At 48.6% G+C, this 20130-nt stretch overlaps 1 protein-coding gene across 1 annotated transcript in view; it reads left to right on the top strand.

The window, feature by feature from the left end:
• Positions 1-20130, top strand: part of GALNT17 (polypeptide N-acetylgalactosaminyltransferase 17) — a 298218-nt gene that overhangs the window by 256619 nt on the left and 21469 nt on the right. Inside the window, exon 7 of the mRNA XM_068154430.1 lies at positions 16844-17029. Coding sequence (XP_068010531.1) covers positions 16844-17029 — 186 coding nt within the window. The remainder of the gene's footprint in view (positions 1-16843; positions 17030-20130) is intronic.

Below are 20130 nucleotides of genomic sequence, written 5' to 3'. Positions count from 1 at the left end.
CCTCATGGGAGAGGTGCTCCAGCCCTCTGCTCATCCTTGTGGCCCTTAATCTTCCTAATCTCCAGTCTAAATCTGCCCTTCTCAAGCTTCAGTCCATTCCCTCTCATCCAGTCACAACAAACCTTTTTGTAAAGTCCCTCCCAGCTTCCTTGTAGCCCACTTCAGGTACTGGAAGGCTGCTCTAAGGTGTCCCTGGAGCCTTCTCTTCTCCAGGCTAGCAGCCCCAACTCTCTCAGCCCATGCATATAAAGGAGGTGCTCCAGCCCTCTGATCATCTCCTTAGCCTCCTCTGGACCCACTCCAATGGTTCCATGTCCTTCTTGTGTTTGTGCCCCTAGCTAGGCTTGCAGTACCTTTTGTAAGGTTTTGAGGGCATCTTTATTCTACAGAAGTTTTCTTCTTTTTTCTTTTTCTGAAGGAGTAAATGAATTATTGATTTTACAAAGGGATGTAACATGAAAATAGGAACAAGTGGATATTAGGTGATCTTAAACAACAGCTCTGCCTTTGGGGACTTAGAATTGAAAATCTTAAAATCTATTAAATATTTAGTGAGACTTTTAAATGTGACAGCAGGAGAGAAAGCACAGAAGTGTGGTAACCACAATAGTATCCAATGAATATTAGGAACAAATTCTTTCCAGTGAGGGTGGTGAGACACTGGAACAGGTTGCCCAGGGAGGTGGTGGATGCCCCCTCCCTGGAGGTGTTTAAGGCCAGGTTGGATGAGGCCTTGAGAAGCAGGGAGGTTGGTGTAGATGATGTCTAAGGTCTTTTCCAATACAAACCATTCTATGATTGATGATTCTATGATTCTATTCATCTTGAACAACCTGGTCTAGTGGAAAGTGTCCCTGCCCATAGAGCCGGGGGGTTTGGAACTAAGTGGATCTTAAAAGTCCCTTCCAACCTAAACCATTCTGTGTATCTGTGAACCAACACTGTCCTGTCAGATCAACACATGGAAGTGTGTCTGGATGGAGAAAGCACAGAAGTGTGGTAACCACAATAGTATCCAATGAATATTAGGAACAAATTATTTCCAGTGAGGGTGGTGAGACACTGGAACAGGTTGCCCAGGGAGGTGGTGGATGCCCCCTCCCTGGAGGTATTTAAGGCCAGGTTGGATGAGGCCTTGAGAAGCAGGGAGGTTGGTGTAGATGATGTCTAAGGTCCCTTCCAATCAAAACCATTCTATGATTGATGATTCTATGATTCTATTCATCTTGAACAACCTGGTCTAGAGGAAAGTGTCCCTGCCCATGGAGCAGGGTGGGGTTGGAACTAGATGATCTTAAAAGTCCCTTCCAACTTAAACCATTCTGTGAAGCTGTGAACAAACATTGTCCTGTCAGATCGACACGTGAAAGGGTGTCTGGATGTTTCTACCACCACACTTGATGCAAAATAAGATATATTAGTTCCTAAACTTTGGCAAATGAACCACTGAAGTGGGTCCATGACCCCTTCAGAGGTGTTTTGGCTTGCTTTGACCTGAAGCTAAGCTGCAGAGCATTTTGGGCAGTGACTGTTCTCATCGTCTTCCAGCACAGTTTAATTCACTTGAGAGCTGTGGCTGTTCAGAAGAGCAGAGCTTTTATTGCACATCAGATTTCCTTAAGGGCTAGCCTTCAACACTTGGCAATATGCCTGTGTTGCCCAACTTGCTTCTCCTGAATCAGCTTCTCTGTTAAAACTTTATTGGAGATTGTGGTGGGTTGAAATTTCCTCCCCCCCGCCTCCCCCAACATTACATTTGCCAGAGCAGCTCAGTATGGAAGCAGATGAAAGCTGTATTTACAAGCAGACGACAATCTGCAATGGAATGCAGTGAATCTGTACAAAACCTACAGGATTTACAATATATACAGGGATTTACAATTAGCAAACAGCATAAAACCTCCCCCTGGTCAAAGGCCAGGGGAAGCTACTAGCTACTAGCTTCCCTGCTACAGGATGGGGTTGGAGTGGATGGTGAGCAGCCAGACAGGCAGGGACCTAGGGGTACTGACTGACAGCCACCTGAACATGAGCCAGCAGTGTGCCCAGGTGGCCAAGAAGGCCAATGGCATCCTGGCCTAGATCAAGAATAGTGTGGCCAGCAGGAGCAGGAAAGTCCTTGTGCCCTGTGCTCAGCACTGGTTAGGCCACACCTTGAGTCCTGTGTCCAGTTCTGGGCTCCTCAGTTTAAGAAGGACATTGAGACACTTGAAGGTGTCCAGAGAAGGGCAACAAAGCTGGGAAGGAGTTTGGAGCACAGCCCTGTGAGGAGAGGCTGAGGGAGCTGGGGTTGCTTAGCCTGGAGAAGAAGAGGCTCAGGGGAGACCTTCTTGCTCTCTCCAACTGCCTGAAGGGAGGTTGTAGGGAGGAGGGGGTTGGTCTCTTCTCCCAGGCAAGCAGCAGCAGAACAAGAGGACACAGTCTCAAACTGTGTCAGGGGAAGGTTTGGCTGAGGTGAAGAGAAAGTTCTTCCCAGAGAGAGTTGTTGGCCATTGGAATGTGCTGCCCAGGGAGGTGGTGGAGTCCCCATCCCTGGAGGTGTTGAAAAAGGGATTGGACATGGCACTCGGTGCCATGGTTTAGTAGTCATGAGGTGTTGGGGGACAGGTTGGACTTGATGATCTTTGAGGTCCTTTCCAACTGTATTGATTCTATGATTCCATGATTCTCCCTCTCTGCCTACCCCTGACCCCACTGTACAAAAGAAGGGACAAGAGAAAGAAGCAGAGAAGTTAATACTGAAGCAATGCAGCCAAGGTCAAGCAGAAGCAAGTTAGTATCCCTCCAGAGCGAAGAGGTGAGAAGAAAAGAGAAATTGTTTTGGTACAACCAGTTTTAGTGCCTTATCTCTTCCAATGGGGTCGTTTAGAATGATCTTTGTTTTCCTTTTCACACCCAAGAGTGATTTATTTACATTTTACTACTCTCCTGTTCAAGATCTGTGAAAAAATTTTAAAGGCATAGCCTGTAACTGCTACAGAGATCTTTGATGAGCTCAAGGTAGAGACTGACCTTTAAGTGACTTATCACCACCTCTTCCTTGTCACCAAGCTGTTGTTCTTACAGACCCCAGCAACAGTTCAGGTCCTTGTGCCCTGTTTGCTATGTGGCAAAAATGGAATGTATACCTTGCTCCATCTCACCCACACTGCATGGTCTGGCAGATGTGATTCACAGAATCACCAAGGTTGGAAGAGACCTCAAAGATCATCAAGTCCAACCTGACTTCTCTGGTCTTCAGCCCATTCAGATGGGCTTCAGAGAAGAGAAGATTCCAAGGGGACCTTAGAGCTGCTTTCCACAGTATCACAGTATCACAGTATCACTTAGGTTGGAAAGGACCTCGAGGATCATCGAGTCCTACCTATCAACACAGACCCCATGACTAGACCATGGCACCAAGTGCCACGTCCAATCTCCCCTTGAACGCCTCCAGGGTCGATGACTCAACCACCTCCCTGGGCAACTCGTTCCAATGATGAATGACTCGCTCAGTGAAGAACTTTCTCCTCACCTTGAGTCTAAACCTCCCCTGGCGCAGCTTGAGACTGTGTCCCCTTGTTCTGGTGCTGGTTGCCTGGGAGAAGAGGCCAACCCCTTCCTGGCTACAACCACCCTTCAGGTAGTTGTAGAGGGCAATGAGCTGAAGGGAGCCTACAGGAAGGCTGCAGAGAGACTTTTTGTAAGTGTCTAGCAACAGGGCAAGGGGGAATGGTTTGAAGCTGAAGAGTAGGTTTAGACTGGATCTTAGGAACTATTTCTTCAATACAAAGGTGGTGAGAGTGGACCAGCTTGCCCAAGGAGATCATAGATGCCTCCTCCCTGGAGGTGTTCAAGGCCAGGTTGGATAAGGCCTTGAGCAAGCTGGGCTAGTTGAGAAGTGTCCCTGCCCAGGGCAGGGAGGTTGGAGTGGATGATCTCTAAGATTCCTTCTGAATGTCCCATCTCTTCTACATTCTAAGGAACCTAGAAAACATCTCAGTCTGGGGTTTCAATTCTGGTGCCTGTGGACACTGGCTGTCCTGGAATTATTTTACAGTGTCTGTGAAAAGCATAAGTACAAAAACAATTATGGTATGGTGCAGAGCAATCTAACTTTGAGAAGTCCCTTCTCCTCAACTGGAAAACTTCATGGCATTCAGAGATCAGAAACATCTGGCAAACACTGCAATGGATGTCTAAGTTTAAAATATCCCTAAAAATCCTGCTGCACATAATAATTCTTTATATTCCAGTATCTTGGAGAGGCCTCAGCTGAGGTTAGATTGCCACTGCACCAGGAGCCCTCTGCATGTGTCATCACAGCCTCTCTCTTCGTGATTGTGTCTCCCTTTTACCTGAGCTGTACAAGGGGAGAGCAAAGGTAGATAGCACAGAAATAACTTGTCAAGATGCTTAGGGGAAGAACCAAGACAGTTTTTCACACTTTCTGTACCCTAGCCCAGTGATGTCCTCACTGTGACCGCCAAACGCCTGTCTTAAGCAGCTCTGCACAGGTCTTATAGAATATTTCAGGCTGGAAGGAACTTTTGGAGGGCAGAAGTCCACTTCTAACTCAAAGCTGTCCAAGCTTCAGAGTCAGATCGGCTTTCCCAGGAACTTGCCCAGTCAAGGCTAGAGAGCAGAGGGTCCACAGCCACTCATGGCCCCATGGTAATTCAGTGGTCTTGGAGTGCTTCATGGATAGACCAAGCAGCTGCACCTCACTTATCCCCCTGAACACTGCTCCTAAAGACAGGGCTTCCATATTTGAAACCACAGCTCCAGCTCCATGGCTGCTCTGTCCTGATGGGAAATGTTTCAGGAGCTGGCCAGAGCTGAAGCAGTGATGTTCCACAGACGATGGTGCCTACAATGCTGAGATGAGCAGCTGGTAGAGGTGCTCCAGCCCTCTGATCATCTCCTCTTCGAGAGCCATTGCACAATGCTTTGCCTGCACATGTAGCAGGATATTCACATCGATTGCAGCAATGGCTGCAGCCTGCCCATGTCAATCAGTTATCAGAGGGTTTGCTGTTGATAGCTTCAGAGCCACAGTGGTTGCTCAGGCTTTCAGCACTCATGCTTGCTTTGCTTTGCAAAGCATTCATTATTTCAAAGGATGATACTGCTTCTCTGAAGAGAGGATTTTATCTCTGCCAGGAAAAAATAAGCAGATGGCAAAGTGAATAGCAAAAATATGACAGAGCTGCCCTGGTCTCCAACCATCTGGTTTGGACCTTAGTTTAACATTTCAAACTCGCTCACACCAAGTCCAACTGCAGCAGATTTGGTGCAGGGAGTGGGAGCATGTTGGGCAGAAACATGCAACAGCCCACAGATCAGAATCTGTCCTCAGGAAAATGGGCAGGGACATTTCCTCCTCTAAACTGAGCACCAGATGACAGCTAGGTTCCAGATTTCACTTACCCTTTGTGAGCTTCCCAGAGTCATTCCTAAAGAGACACAGGCAGGTGTCTGTGGCAGCCTAGCACTGCTCTTGGTTTTGACAGGACAAAGAAACAGGTTTAGTGCTGGCTCCCTCCAACTCTTCTGGATGTCAGCTCTGAACATTTCCTCCTGTCTAACCCATGGTCAACAGCAAAGGAGAAGACTTAGATGGGATTTTGTAAATGTTTCTAAATATCTGAGGGCTGGGGATCAGGAGGGAGGGGACAGGCTCTGCTCACTTGCTCCCTGGGATAGGACAAGGAGCAATGGAAGGAAGCCGCAGCACAGGAGGTTCCACCTCAACACAGGGGGGAACTTCTTTACTGTAAGGATCACAGAGCACTGGAACAGTCTCCCAAGAGAGGTTGTGGAGTCTCCATCTCTGGAGACTTTCAAGGCCTGTCTGGATGTGTTCTTATGTGACCTGAGCTAGATTGTATGGTCCTGCTGTGTCAGGGGAGGTAGACTCGATGATCTCTCTGGGTCCCTTCCAATCCCTGACATCCTGTGAACTCCAGCAATAACAGTCACAATGGAGCATTTTTCAAAGAAACCTGTGGTTCAAACTCATCCAACTCCCTCTGCCTCAGGGGCAGCTGGGTACCAGATCAGGCTTCATGTGCTGTGAATGGGCAGGGCCCTTGGAAACCCCGCCTAAGAAGAACAAAATCTAAACCTGAGGTAGACAACCTCAAGTAAACCTGACAGTTTGTTTCAGTGTTGTTGTTGAGAATCCTTTCCAGGCTTAGGAAACGTTGCCAGTCTGGCTTTGAGCAGGCAGGCACAGAACACCTCCTTCCTTGCAACGTGCCTGGACGCACTCTCAGGCGTTCGCAGCAAACAGCAGGCACGAACACAGACACCGAATGCGTTTCCTCCCTCTTGATTTGCATGCTCTACTTTTAAACTCATTAGCTGCTCTTTTATTTTTCTTTTCTTTTTTTTTTTTTTCTTTGGATGAGTTTCTTGAGCAGTTTTCTGCAGAGAGGATGGACTGAGTCACTTTGTCTGTCTTTTTTTGGGGTTTCTTTAGAATTAACCAGGTTGGAAAAGACCTTTGAGATTGTTGAGTCCAACCTATCACCCAGCACCACCTTATCAGCTAAACCGTGGCACCAAGTGCCTCATCCAGGCTCTTCTTAAACACTTTCAGTGATGGTGACTCCACCACCTCCCTTGGGCAGCACATTTCAAAGGCCAATCTCTCTTTCTGGGAAGAACTTTTCTCCTCGCCTCAAGCCTAAATCTCCCCTGGTGCAGCTCTTGTTCTGGTGCTGGTTGCCTGGGAGAAGAGACCAACCCCCTCCTGGCTACAACCTCCCTTCAGGCAGTTGTAGACAGCAAGCAAGTCTCCCCTGAGCCTCCTCTTCTCCAGGCTAAGCAACCCCAGCTCCCTCAGCCTCTCCTCACAGGGCTTGTGCTCCAAACCCCTCCCCAGCTTTGCTGCCCTTCTCTGGACACCTTCAAGTCTCTCAATGTCCTTCTTAAACTGAGGAGCCCAGAACTGGACACAGGACTCAAGGTGTGGCCTAACCAGTGCTGAGTACAGGGGCACAACGACTTCTCTGCTCCTGCTGGCCACACTATTCTTGATCTAGGCCAGGATGCCATTGGCCTTCTTGGCCACCTGGGCTCACTGCTGGCTCATGTTCATTCCATCTATGAACATCTCTGATGGAGCTGGGCTTGCTTCCAGTGCCTTCCCCATCAGGCTCTGATACGAGGCTATCTCTAGTTGCACATCGCAGAAGTCATGGCGTGCTGGAGTAAAGAGGCCTGGCAAGAGCTCGGTGGAGCTGGGATGCCGTCAGCTCAGGAGCTGCTCTGTCTCACGCCTGCCTCTCTCTGCATAAATAATTCTGTTTCAGAACTGCTTCTTATGGTTAAAAAAAAAAATAGAAATAGAAAATGCTACATGGCAACTTTCCTCCTCCTCCTCCTCCTCCTGCCTCTCCCCACGTGGAATCATGTTAGTCTGAAGAGCTGTCTGTGGATCATCTTCTCTAAAGGCTTCTTTGTTTTCTTCTTCTTTTATTTCTTCTTCTTTTTTTTCTTCTTCTTTTTTTTTTCTTCTTCTTTTTTTTCTTCTTCTTTTTTTTTCTTTTTCATTTTTTTTTCTTCTCTTGCATGAAAAATAGATCAAAACTCTGTCGGTCTATTTATGCTGGTTTATTTTTACAGCTTTGACAGAAATGGAAATAGGGAAATGAGATCAAGATGCTTTGTGCTGCATTAATGGCAACAAAATAAATTTTTTAAAAAGGAAAAAGAAAAAAAACAACCAAAAAGAGCAATCTCCAAGTAGTTCAGGGTCAGATCCTCCAAGCAGTTTCTGTACTATGAGCGTGCAAAGCCCAGCATATTCTTTTTCCTTCTGAAAAGGCTTGCAGGTGTTGTTGATGCTAGGTTTAAGGCACTTGCCTTTTATAGGATAGGATAGGATAGGATAGGATAGGATAGGATAGGATAGGATAGGATAGGATAGGATAGGATAGGATAGGATAGGATAGGATAGGATAGGATAGGGTAGGGTAGAGTAGGATAGGATAGTATCATAGTATCATTCAGGGTTGGAAGGGACCACAAGGATCAGCTAGTTCCAACCCCCCTGCCATGGGCAGGGACACCCCACACTAGATCAGCCTGGCCAGAGCCTCAGCCAGCTTGGAGGTCCACCTTCAGGGATAGGACCTCAACCACCTCCCTGGACAACCCATTCCAGGGCTTCACCACTCTCATGGGGAAGAACTTCCTCCTCACCTCCAGCCTGAATCTCCCCACCTCCAGCGTCATTCCATTCCCCCTAGTCCTATCACTACCTGAGATCCTGAGAAGTCCTTCCCCAGCCTTCCTGTAGGCCCCCCACAGATACTGGAAGGCCACAATTAGGTCACCTTGGAGCCTTCTCTTCTGCAGACTGAACAGCCCCAACTCCTTCAGTCTGTCCTCATAGGAGAGGTGCTCCAGCCCTCTGCTCATCCTCGTGGCCCTTCTCTGGACACGTTCCAGCACCTCCACATCCCTCTTAGATAGATAGATAGATAGATAGATAGATAGATAGATAGATAGATAGATAGATAGATAGATAGATAGAATAGAATAGAATAGAATAGAATAGAATAGAATAGAATAGAATGAATAGGTTGGAAGATACCTTTGAGATCATCAAGTCGAACCTATCACCCAACACCATCTAATCAGCTAAACCATGGCACCAAGCAGCCCATCCAGTCTCCTCCTAAACACCTCCAGTGATGGGGACTCCACCACCTCCCTGGGCAGCACATTCCAATGGCCGATCTCTCTCTCTATGAAGAATTTCTTCCTAACAGCCATCCTAAACTTCCCCTGGCACAGCTTGAGACTGTGTCCTCTTGTTCTGGTGCTGGTTGCCAGGCAGAAGAGACCAACCCCCACCTGGCTACAGCCTCCCTTCAGGGAGTTGTGGAGGGCACTAAGGTCTCCCCTGAGCCTTGGGCCTCTTTTTGGTTTTTTAACCCACTCTTTTGGAAGCACTGAAACAACCAAGCTCCAGTTGCTCTGGTTGCTCTAGTTTAATTTTGCAGCAATTAAAATATCAGTGCCACTGCAGTGAGAAGTGAGATGCTTCTTTTCAGCAGTGTTTCCGAGGCAAGAGGATGAGGCCACCTGTCATTGGAGCTAATCCTCCCCACGCTGTGCTTTGATCGGAGTCGCACCAAGCCCATTGTTGGGTATCTTATCTAGTGATAAAGTCAGATCAATAGCTATTGTAGCCAGGACTGATACACCACTTAGAGCAGGTTGTGTTGTATTTGTTGGAGAGGCACAGCACGCATTTCTCACTGGGAAAGGCTCCGCTTTGGGTCTGCATGCTCCTCCTTGAACTGTGGCAGCGCAGAGGAATCACTGCTCTGCATCGACGTGAGCTTGGCTTCATCCTAACCCCGCCAATATGTCAAATGTTTAAGTGTTTATGTTCCTTCCTGAGTTAAGAGGATGGAAACCAAGGCTATTACCTGCTGCTGCTGTAGGTGAGGCTGTGTGGAGTGAATTGTGCACCTCAATTCTATTCTTATTTGGCCTTCTTAAGTGGCTCTTTTCAAAGAAATGAATTTAGCAGTCTTGGCAGGAAAGGGAAGGCATTTGGACACTGCACAACCTGGACATTTCTGGTATTGGTCTGGCACTAGACAAGACAGGAACCTATCCAAAGTGGTGTCATCCATGAAGATAAAATGTGAGGGGAAAAAATGCCAGGGAAGTTGTACTTGTAAGTGCCAAACCATGGGCTTTATGCAGGAAGTGATTGTCCCTCTGTACTTGGCACTGGTGAGGCCACACCTTGAGTACTGGATTCAGTTTTGGGTCTGTCACTATAAGAAGGACATTGAGGGGCTGGAGTGGATCCAGGGAAGGACAATGAAGCTGGAGAACAGATCTTCTGAGGAGCAGCTGAAGGAACTGGGAGTTGTTCAGCCTGAAGAAAAGGAGGCTCAAGGGAGACCTGCTGGCTCCCTACAGCTCCCTGAAATGAGTTTGGAGCCAGGTGGGTGTTGGTCTCTTCTCCCAAGTAACAAGCAATAGGAAGAGAGGAAATGGCCTAAAATTGCACCAGGAGAGGTTTAGGTCAGAGATTAGGAAAAATTTCTTTCCTTAAAGAGCGGTCAGGCATTGGAACAGGCTGCCCAGGGAGGTGGTGGAGTCACCATCCCTGGAGGAGCTCAAAAAATACGTTGACATGGCACCTGGGGACATGATTTAATGGGAATGATGGTGTTGGGTTGGCAGTTGGAGTTGATCTTAGAGATCTTACCCAACCTTAATGATTCTGTGATTCTGTGATGTGGCAGCAGAAGCTTGGCCCTGAGGACATTTTCTCATGGTGTCCTATGGGGACATGGGATGGAGCACAACCAAAGCAAGCTCAGAAAGGATAGGAACTGCTTCAGCTGGGAATGTGTCTGGGTGTGCTGCTTCCTTCTTCTGACAAAAGGAATAATTTGATGAGATACTGTCTCTCCAAACCGTCTGAGGGAGCATGTGGAGAAATTATTATGTCTTTGCCTTTATTTTTGGGCTGTTTCTCAGTTTTATTATGCAGGCCTTTGTTCTGATACATTCCTTATTATTGCAGTTGCCCTGGGTAATTGTGTTTTTCCCTCAACTTTGGAAGTTACTTTTAAAAGAAGGGACACACACACACACACACACAGAGACAGAGATAAGGCAAAGCTGTTAAATGGGAAATCTATTGCTAATTAAGGCATGGATTTGTTAATCGCCTTAGAAATGAAGTTATCAGCTGAAAAAGCCTGGAGTTTGTGTAATGAAAGTGAGGAACAGGGGGGAAATTCCCCTCTGTCTCCTTCTGTCACAATGCATCCGGAGATGAAAAGTTTACCTCGCAGACTCATCTTGACACCATTAGACATGATGTCTCTTTGCATTAACTGCAGGCAGGCTCGAGCTGTTCTAGGATATATTTCAGTCTGAATAGTTAAAATTTGGCAAAGTTATGAGCAGCTAAAGTCAGGAGCCTTTAATGGGAGCTGTCAGTGCTCATCAGAGATGTCACGCCGCGCTCCGGCTAGAACACCGTGTCCGGGACCCAAGGTAGTCACTGTCCTTTCTTGTTTTGTTTAGGTAATTGTTATTATTCCTGATATCCCAGGGAGGAGGGGCCAGCACAGCAATATATAAGGAAGCAGCCAGGATCATTGAATCATAGAATCAGTCAGGGTTGGAAGGGACCACAAGGATCAGCTAGTTCCAACTCCCCTGCCATGGGCAGGGACACCCCACACTAGATCAGGCTGGCCAGAGCCTCATCCAGCCTGGGCTTAAACACCTCCAGGGATGGGGCCTCAACCACCTCCCTGGACAACCCATTCCAGGGCTTCACCACTCTCAGGGTGAAGAACTTCCTCCTCATGTCCAATCTGAATCTCCCCACTTCCAGCTTCATTCCATTCCATTAATATGATGGGCTGAGGCCAACTGTGTGATATTCAACAAGGCCAAGGGCTGGGTCCTGCACTTTGGTCACAAAAACTCCTATGTAATGCTCCAGGCTTGGGGAAAGAGAGGCTGGAAAATTGCTTGGCAGAGAGGAACCTGGGGGTACTGGTTGACAGACAACTAAATACGAGCCAGCAGTCTGCTCAGGTGGCCAGGAAGACCCACAGCATCCTAGCCTGCATCAGGAATAGCATAGACTGCAGGGCATAGGAAGTGATTGTCATAGAACCATAGAATCAACAAGGCTGGAAAAGACCTCAAAGATCATCAAGTCCAACCTGTCACCCAAGACTTCATGACTACTAAACCATGGCACCAAGTGCCACGTCCAGTCCCCTCTTGAACACCTCCAGGGACGGTGACTCCACCACCTCCCTGGGCAGCACATCCCAATGCCTAACAACTCTCTCTGGGAAGAACTTTCTCCTCACTTCCAGCCTAAACTTCCCCTGGTGCAGCTTGAGACTGTGTCCTCTTGTTCTGGTGCTCCCCTGTGTTGGGCATAGGTGAGGCCACACCTTGAGTACTGGGCTCAGTTTTGGACTCCTTATTCCAAGAAGGGCATCAAGATGCTGGAGCATGTCCAGAGAAGGGCAACAAAGCTGGTGGAGGGTCTTGAACAAAGTCCTGTGAGGAGTGGCTGAGGGAGTCTGGAGAAGAGGAAGCTCTTTGCAGCTACCTGAAAGGAGGTTATAACAACATGGGAGCTTGTCTTTACTCCCAGTGACAAGTGTTAGGACAAGAGGAAATGGCCTCGGGTTGCACCAGGGGAAGTTCAAGTTGGATATTAGGAAGAATTTCTTCATCAGAAAGGTCACTGGGCACAGGAGCAGGCAGCCCAGGGAGCTGGTGGTGTCAGCATCCCTGAAGGTGTATAAAGGATATTTGGGTGAGGTGCTTAGGGACATGGCCTAACAGTTGTGTACAGGAACACGTTAGGTTATGGTTGGACTCCATCATGTTAAGGTCTTTTCCAGCCAGGTGGTTCCATGATTCTATGATGATTTGTTTTGGTTTGGGTTGGTTGGGTTTTTTTCCTATGGGTTTTCATCTGGAGATGCTGATGGCTGAGAGGAGAAGGTACTGTGCTGAAGCAGGACACCATCCTGGCACTCTTGCCAGTGGGAGAGGGTGAGGGTCCAGCCCAGTTCTGCCTGTGCTCTTGCAGAAGTCCTTCTCTCTTTTTGTGGTGTTGACTTTCAGTGTGCCAGAAGCAGATAGTGAGCCTGAATTCCCTGGTAGGGCTGGCAGCCACGGGAGGAGGAGCAGGATGTATGAGCTGCTCTGACATCCCAGGGGAAGCTGCCCCTGCCTCAGTGCTTTCTGATGGAAATGTTCATCTTGAGTTAATCATTTTCTCTTCTGCTTCCCTGCCACTGGGCACCATGGCATAGCAAGGACTGCTTGCAGAAGCCTGGGGAGAAGGTTTTCTTACTTTATATGCATGGCAGCTCTATTTCCAGAGTTTGTATCTGTTCCTGTTCTTTCACTAGAGCTGTGGTTGTGTCCTTGTCCTCTGTGTGTCACAGAATCACAGAATGCTGGGGGTTGGAAGGGACCTCTGGGCATCATCTAATCCAACCCCCCTTCTAAAGCTGGGGCACCCACAGCAGGTTGCCCAGGATCACAATGCCCACGAGGGTTTGGAATCTCCCCAGAGAAGGAGACTCCACAATCTCTCTGGGCAGCCTACACCAGGGCTCCAGCACCCTCACACCAAAGATTTTCTCCTCCTGTTCACAGAATCACAGAATGTTAGGGGATTGAAAGGGAATCTCCAGAGACCATAGAGTCCAACCCTCCTGCAAAGAGCAGGTCACACAGGAGCACATCCAGGTGGGTTTTGAAAGTCTCCAAGGAAGGAGGCTCCACAACCCCTCTGGGCAGCCTGCTTCAGAGCTCCAGCAGCCCTGGAGTGTCTCCTTGTGTTGAGGTGGAACCTCCTGTGTTCTAGCTTGTACTCATTGTTCCTTGTCCTATCCTTGGGCACCACTGAAAAGAGGCTGGCACCTTCATCATCATTTATAGACACTGGGAAGATCCCCTCTCAGCCTTCTTCTCTCCAGCCTAAACAGCCCCAGGTCCTCCAGTCTTTTTTCACGTGAGAGATGTTCAAGTCCCCCAGTCATCCTCACAGCTCTCTGTTGAACTCTCTTTAGCAGAGGGTTTGGACTTATCTCCAATGGTCCCTTCCTGCCCCTACCATTCTATAATTCCATGCTCCCTGGGTGATGGATTTGGCTTCTGTTTGTTTCTCTGGGCTGTCTTCCCCTGGATTTCAGTGTTAGCTGGTTATTTATAAACCCCAGCATCTCTCCACGTGCTTGGTGACTCCTGTGTGTGTAGACTGATGGAGAAGCTACTGAGTCACTGTCATTTACTGGAGGGGAATGTTTCTATTTTTAACTCTGTGCCTTTTTATGGGTGGATGAGTGGCAAGCTAATAGATGTGTTGAAATTTGAATGTCAGAAAACAAGGGAGAAACTTGAGACTCGCTCATCATTCTTGACCTGCTGTGTTACCTAACCTACCTTGAGTCTTGCAACACACCAGCCATGCTGCCCTGAGAAAAATCAAGTGAGAGTGGTCTCATCCTCTGTAAGAAGCAACAGAAAAGCCTCTTGGCTTGTTAAATAGGCTAAACATGAATTAATTGCACAGTGCTTTGTTTTTCTGATTGGTCTTAGTGTTGTGCTGGCTCTCGATTGCCCATCTACTAAGAGATAATTCTTCAAGGAATTAGCAGAAGCAGAATGCTGGACTGATTGTCCTCTTAGTTCCAGCAAGCAGTGTGTCATAAGGGGCTGGAGGTTTATTTGTTAGGGAAGTTAAAAAACTACTTAATAGGAAGGCAATTTACCTGTTAAAGGTCTTTGGTGGGACAATTTGCCTCACCAGTAGGGATACAAGTGAAGGTTCCCAAAGAACCTTCTGCCCCCAGAAGGTCTGAGTGCCACAGGGGTGAAGTTGCTGCTGGTTGGGACATCAAACATCAGCAAGGGCATGGAGGCCTGCTGAGAGCTTTTGCTTGCAGTGTCTTGCAGCTCATCTCACGTTGGCACCAGGAGAATAAAATCTGAAGCCTTCTTCTGGGCTCCACAGACATGGATGTTGTAAAGATAAAGCACCATGCTGACCATGTGGGGCTTCATGGCCATGGAGGATGTCTCCTGTGTTGCAGCCCCTGTATTGTCACCTGTAGAGATGTTCAAATGTATTTCTGGATGTCAGCAGGGACAGAAAGTCCTTTCCAGCACATGGGAACAAGCAATGGCTTCCTAGGGCCTTGGTTTACTCTTCTGTACAGTGAGGACAGTGATGCCAGGTGCAACCTTTTCAGTCTTTTGTCAGAAGTGGCCAGTGACAGAGCAAGAGGTAATGGGCACAGACTTGAACACATTTCTGTCTAAATGTGAGAAGGAACTTCTTTGGTCTTAGAGTGGTAGAGCACTGGAGCAGGCTGCCCAGAGAGGTGTGGCTCTGTGATGGGAATGTGTTTTGCTGCATGCTTATGCACCAGTTAATAAAAAGGGACTCTGAGGTGGCTTCTGATGTGGGCTCCTCATGTTTTGCAGCCATCTGAGAACAGCAGGGCTAGCAGGATTAGGCCAGGGGAAGCTGTCTTCTGCTGTACTGCTCCTCACTTCACACAGTGAATTAGAGGTTAGAATGGACCTCCAGAGATCATTGAGTCCAATTCCCCTGCCAAAGCAGGATCACTTTGAGTAGTCTGCACAGGAATGCATCCAGGTGGGTTTGGAAAGTCTCCAGAGAAGGAGACTCCACAACCTCTCTGGGCAGCCTGCTCCAGGGCTCTGTCACCCTCACTGTAAAGAAGTTTCTCCGTATGTTGAGGTGAAATCTTCTAGGTTCAAGCTCAAAGCTATTGTTTCTTGTCTTATCAGTCCACACACCAAATAGAGCTTGGCACCCACCCCTCAGACTTGAGTCTCCTGGGTGGGCGAAACCCAGAGCTTAGAGAAGCAGAAGGGCAGCTGCCAGCGCTGGGAGGGAGGACCGAGGGGGTCAGGACCATTTGGGGAGCGCAGATGGGATAAAAGGTGGTGAGCCTGGAAGAGCTCCCAGAACTGCTTGGGTGTTATAACAACTGTGCACAATGATAATGCAGAGCAGACTGCAGGAGAGGCGAGGCTGGGATTATTAGGTCTGTTTGGCATATGTGTTTGGAAGGATTGCCCAGTGCCTGGTGTGCCCTGGGTACGTGCCTTTGATTGAAGATCAATAACTTCAGCAGTGAAGACAAAGAGAGAGGGAAGACCTCAGGTATTATTGTGAGTCCATCTGCCAATTCCTTTTCCATGTGACAGAAAGGAGATCTCAGAAGGCTTTATTAACTTGCAAGCTGTGATTTAAGGAGGTTTATGTTTCTTTTCCTTTTTTTTTAGGTGGATTTATTTTTTTAACAGCATGGGAAAGAGAAAAAAATAATGAACAAATGTTTTCAAGTGGGAGAAATCTGTCCCTGCCATATGTTTGACTGAGTCATCCCTTCTGCAGGAGGAGGCCTTGGCAATTGTTTCAGCTGTTGCGGTCGCTAATACTTTTTAGTTGGTAGCAACATCAGTGCAAGCTCAGCACCTGGTCCTCACTTGTTTGCTGGAATGGAATGGAATGGAATGGAATGGAATGATGGAATGGAATGGAATGGAATGGAATGGAATGGAATAGAATAGAATAGAATAGAATAGAATAGAATAGAATAGAATAGAATAGAATAGAATAGAATAGAATAGAATAGAATAGAATAGAACACACCAGGTTGGAAGAGACCTTTGAGATCACCAAATCCAACCTATCACCCAACACCATCTAATCAACTAACCCATGGCACCAAGCACCCCATCAAATCTCCTCCTAAACACCTCCAGTGATGGTGACTCCACCACCTTCCTGGGCAACCCATTCCAATGGGCAATCACTCTCTCTGTGAAGAATTTCCTCCTAACATCCAGCCTGAACTTCCCCTGGCACAGCTTGAGACTGTGTCCTCTTGTTCTGGTGCTGGGTGCCTGGGAGAAGAGACCAGCCCCCACCTGGCTACAGCCTCCCTTCAGGGAGTTGTAGACAGCAAGAAGGTCTCCCCTGAGCCTCCTCTTCTCCAGGCTAAGTCTCCCCTGAGCCTCCTCTTCTCCAGGCTAAGCAACCCCAGCTCCCTCAGCCTCTCCTCACAGGGCTGTGCTCCAGACCCCTCCCCAGCTTTGTTGCCCTTCTCTGGACTCAACATCTTAACCTGAGGGGCCCAGAACTGGACACAGGACTCAAGGTGTGATGCTCTGAGACACTTCAACCCCCCACACCACTTCTTTCTTTATACTTTGCACATGGACCCTTCGAAGGCATGGCCTCGGCAGAGCCCTGTGCTGATGGCTCTGTCATGTGGTTGTGTTGCAGGTGTGGCTGTGTGGGGGCAGCATGGAGGTGCTGCCCTGCTCCAGAGTGGCTCACATCGAGCGCAAGAAGAAGCCCTACAACAACAACATTGGGTTCTACACCAAGCGCAACGCGCTGCGGGTGGCCGAGGTGTGGATGGATGACTACAAATGGCACGTCTACATCGCCTGGAACCTGCCACTGGAGGTATGGCCCTTGCACCCCACCCTGAGTCACAGGATCACAGGATGCTAGGGCTTGGAAGTGACCTCCAGAGGTCATCAACTCCACAGCAGGACCATAGAACCTAGTGTAGGTCACACAGGAATGCATCCAGATGGGTCTTGAAAGTCTCCAGAGAAGGAGCCTACACAACCCCTCTGGGCAGCCTGTTCCAGGGCTCCATGACCTTCACAGTGAAGAAGTTCCTCCTCATGTTGAGGTGGAACTTCCTGTGCTGTAGTTTATATCCATTACCCCTTGTCCTATCACAGGGTCTTCACTTTGCACACAGTGGTGTGCATTGGAAGGGACCTCTGGAGATCATACAGTCATAGAATGGTCCAGGCCAGAAGGGTTATCCAGTCCAACCTCCCTGCAGTCAGCAGTGACATCCCCAACAAGATCAGGTTGCCCAGGGCCTCGTTCAGCCTTACCTTGAATATCTCCATGTGAGGTCACCTAGTCCAACCTCCCTTTGCTAACGCAGATTCACCTACATCAGGTTGCACAGGAATGTGGCCAAGTGGGTTTTGAAAGTCTCCAGAGAAGGAGACGCCACCACCTCTCTGGGCACCCTGCTGCAAGTGTTCTGACACCATCACAGGAAGGTAAAGAAGTTTTTTCCTTGAGTGAAACCTCCTGTGTTCTAGTTTGTGCCCATTGTCCCTTGTCCCATCACTGGGTACCACAGAAAAGGGCCTAGCCCCATCCTCATCACCTTCACCTTGTAGATATTTATATGCATTGAGAAGATCCCATCTCAGTCTGCTCTCCTCCAGGCTCAAAGACCTCAGGTCTCTCAGCCTCTCCCCCCAAGAGATAAGCTTTAGTGGATTAAAAACTTGAGCATTATAGAACATTTGGTGCCCCTAGGTGAGGAAAAGCCTTAACTACCCTGAGTCACATCCCCGCAGAGCTCCCTCAGCTGTGATGGAGGTGCTGCAAAACCTACAGGCTTTGGAGGAGTTCCTGCTGCTCACAGCAGCCTTTTTCTTTTCATTTCTAAAAATCCAACCTGTTTTGCAGTGTTTATCTCCCCACTGAGTGTTTACACAGCAGGAGTTTATGTCATGTCACTTCTCTGCAGATGGAGTCTGCCTGTAAAGTCAGTTGGCAGGAGGTTATTAATATCAGCTTCATTAGTGCCTGAGGTGTTTTGTTGTGGCTTGGGCAGATTCATACAGTGGTTTGGGTTGGAAGGGACCTTAAAGATCATCTGGTTCCAATTCCCCCTACCATGGGCAGAGGCACTTCCACTAGCCCAGGTTAATTAAGGCCTCATCCAACCTGGCCTCGAACACCTCCAGGGAGGTGTTCAACACATCCATGACTTCCCTGGGCAACCTGTTTCAGTGTCTCACCACCCTCACTCTAAAGAGGTTTTTCCTAATCTCCAGTCTAAATCTGCCCTCCTCAAGCTTCAGAGGTGTGTCATATGCTGCACAACTTGGGTGTCCCAGCTCACAGACACTGTCACTGTCCTGAAGTCACCGTGGATGGTGTGGTCCAGGTGCCGGGGCTATTCACCCAGGTCCTTTCCCAGCACTGGGAAAGTTGATGCCATTGGCTCTTATAAACCATGTTTGGATGTAAGTGGAGGTTGATGACTCACAGAAGGAGATCCCCTGCCAGCAGCACCACATGCAGTTGCTCCAGAAACACTCTCTGTAAGTAGCCTTGGTGGTTATATTTCTCCCTGCACAGAACTGCTTAGATTTTCTTACATCTAAGACGTTGCTTTTCATGTAAATCTTGCCATGGTGCAGCAAGGGGCACCATTGGAAAACCATGGAGTCCCACCAGCAAGACAAGCTGACCATGCACAAGGGACTCATCCTGCATGGTGACTCCTTCAGGTGATTCCCTGCAGGTCTACATCAAGCTCTGCAGGTTCTGGGAGAACTTCACGTGGGTCTAAGGGTGCTGCTTGAGATCCAAGAAGGGGTGGTGGGGAGGAGGAGGCAATAATGCTGTGCAGATTATGAGTGGCATGAGGATTTGGGGTGCCCTGCAGAACACCTCCTGACATGCACACCATTTGAGAGGAAAAACAGTTGCCACAAGTGGCCAGACTCCATGTCAGTGCATTAAGAGGAGAATCTTCTCCCCTCTCTCTACTCTGGAGGCCACATCTGCAGTCATGGGCCCAGTTCTGGCCTCCCCTGTTCAAGAGTCAGAGAACTACTTCAGAGAGTCCAGTGGAGCCTGTGAAGATAATGAAAGGACTGGAACATCTGTGAGGATGAAAGGCTGAGAGCCCCAGGACTGTTGAGCCTGGAGAAGGGCAGCCTGAGAGGAGATCTACTGACCCATAGCTAAAGGGCAGGGGTCAAGAGGATGGGGCCAGACTCTTTCAGTGGTGGCCAGTGACAGCACAAAGGGAAATGGGCACAAAGTGGAACCCAGCAGGTTCCATCTGAAGAGGAGGACAAGCATCTTTGGTGTGAGGGTGCTGGAGCCCAGGAGCAGCCTGCCCAGAGGGGCTGTGGAGTCTCCTTCTCTGGAGAGATTCCAAACCTGGACATTTTGATCATGAGCAACCTGCTGTGGGTGAGCCTCTTTTAGTAGGGGGTTGGAGTAGATGATCCCCAGAGGTCCCTTTCAATCCCCAGCACGTTGGGACTCTGCACTTCCGTGAGCAGTTATTTACAGCCACTCTTTTGGTGCTAAAAATAAAGATGAACTCCTGGCACCTTGCAGCTCAGAGCCCTGCAAGGATCTGCCGCAGCGGTCCTGGTGCTGCTGCAGCAGCCTCCCCAGCTGTCAGTGCGGTGCTCTGGGGCACTCTGAAAGACATGAAAACATCGAAACATGAGCTGCTGCTGATGCTGTCAGAGGAAAGGTTGCATCTGGGGAGAGTTCCTGGCCTTTGGAGCCACGGTAGCTGGGACTTTGTACGCAGTAGAGAACAACAGGTACCGGGGAAGGGTCGATGAGCTGCCGGCGCTGCCTGTTTGTCATCCTGGGGCTGCTGGGGAGTCCTGGATTAGTTCATTACTGAGAAATAAATGAATAGAGATGGAAAGAAATCTTGTTTACCCAGCAAGCTGCAGGAGGGCACTGTCTGTGACAGGCACCACTCCAAG

Source organism: Melanerpes formicivorus, unplaced genomic scaffold (genome assembly GCF_026170545.1).
Source record: "Melanerpes formicivorus ecotype bairdi unplaced genomic scaffold, bMelFor1.0.p_v2 SCAF_29, whole genome shotgun sequence".
NCBI classification, from domain to species: Eukaryota; Metazoa; Chordata; class Aves; order Piciformes; family Picidae; genus Melanerpes; species Melanerpes formicivorus.
The sequence above is the reverse complement of the archived record's forward strand: the minus strand, read 5'-3'. Positions and strand labels throughout refer to the sequence as shown.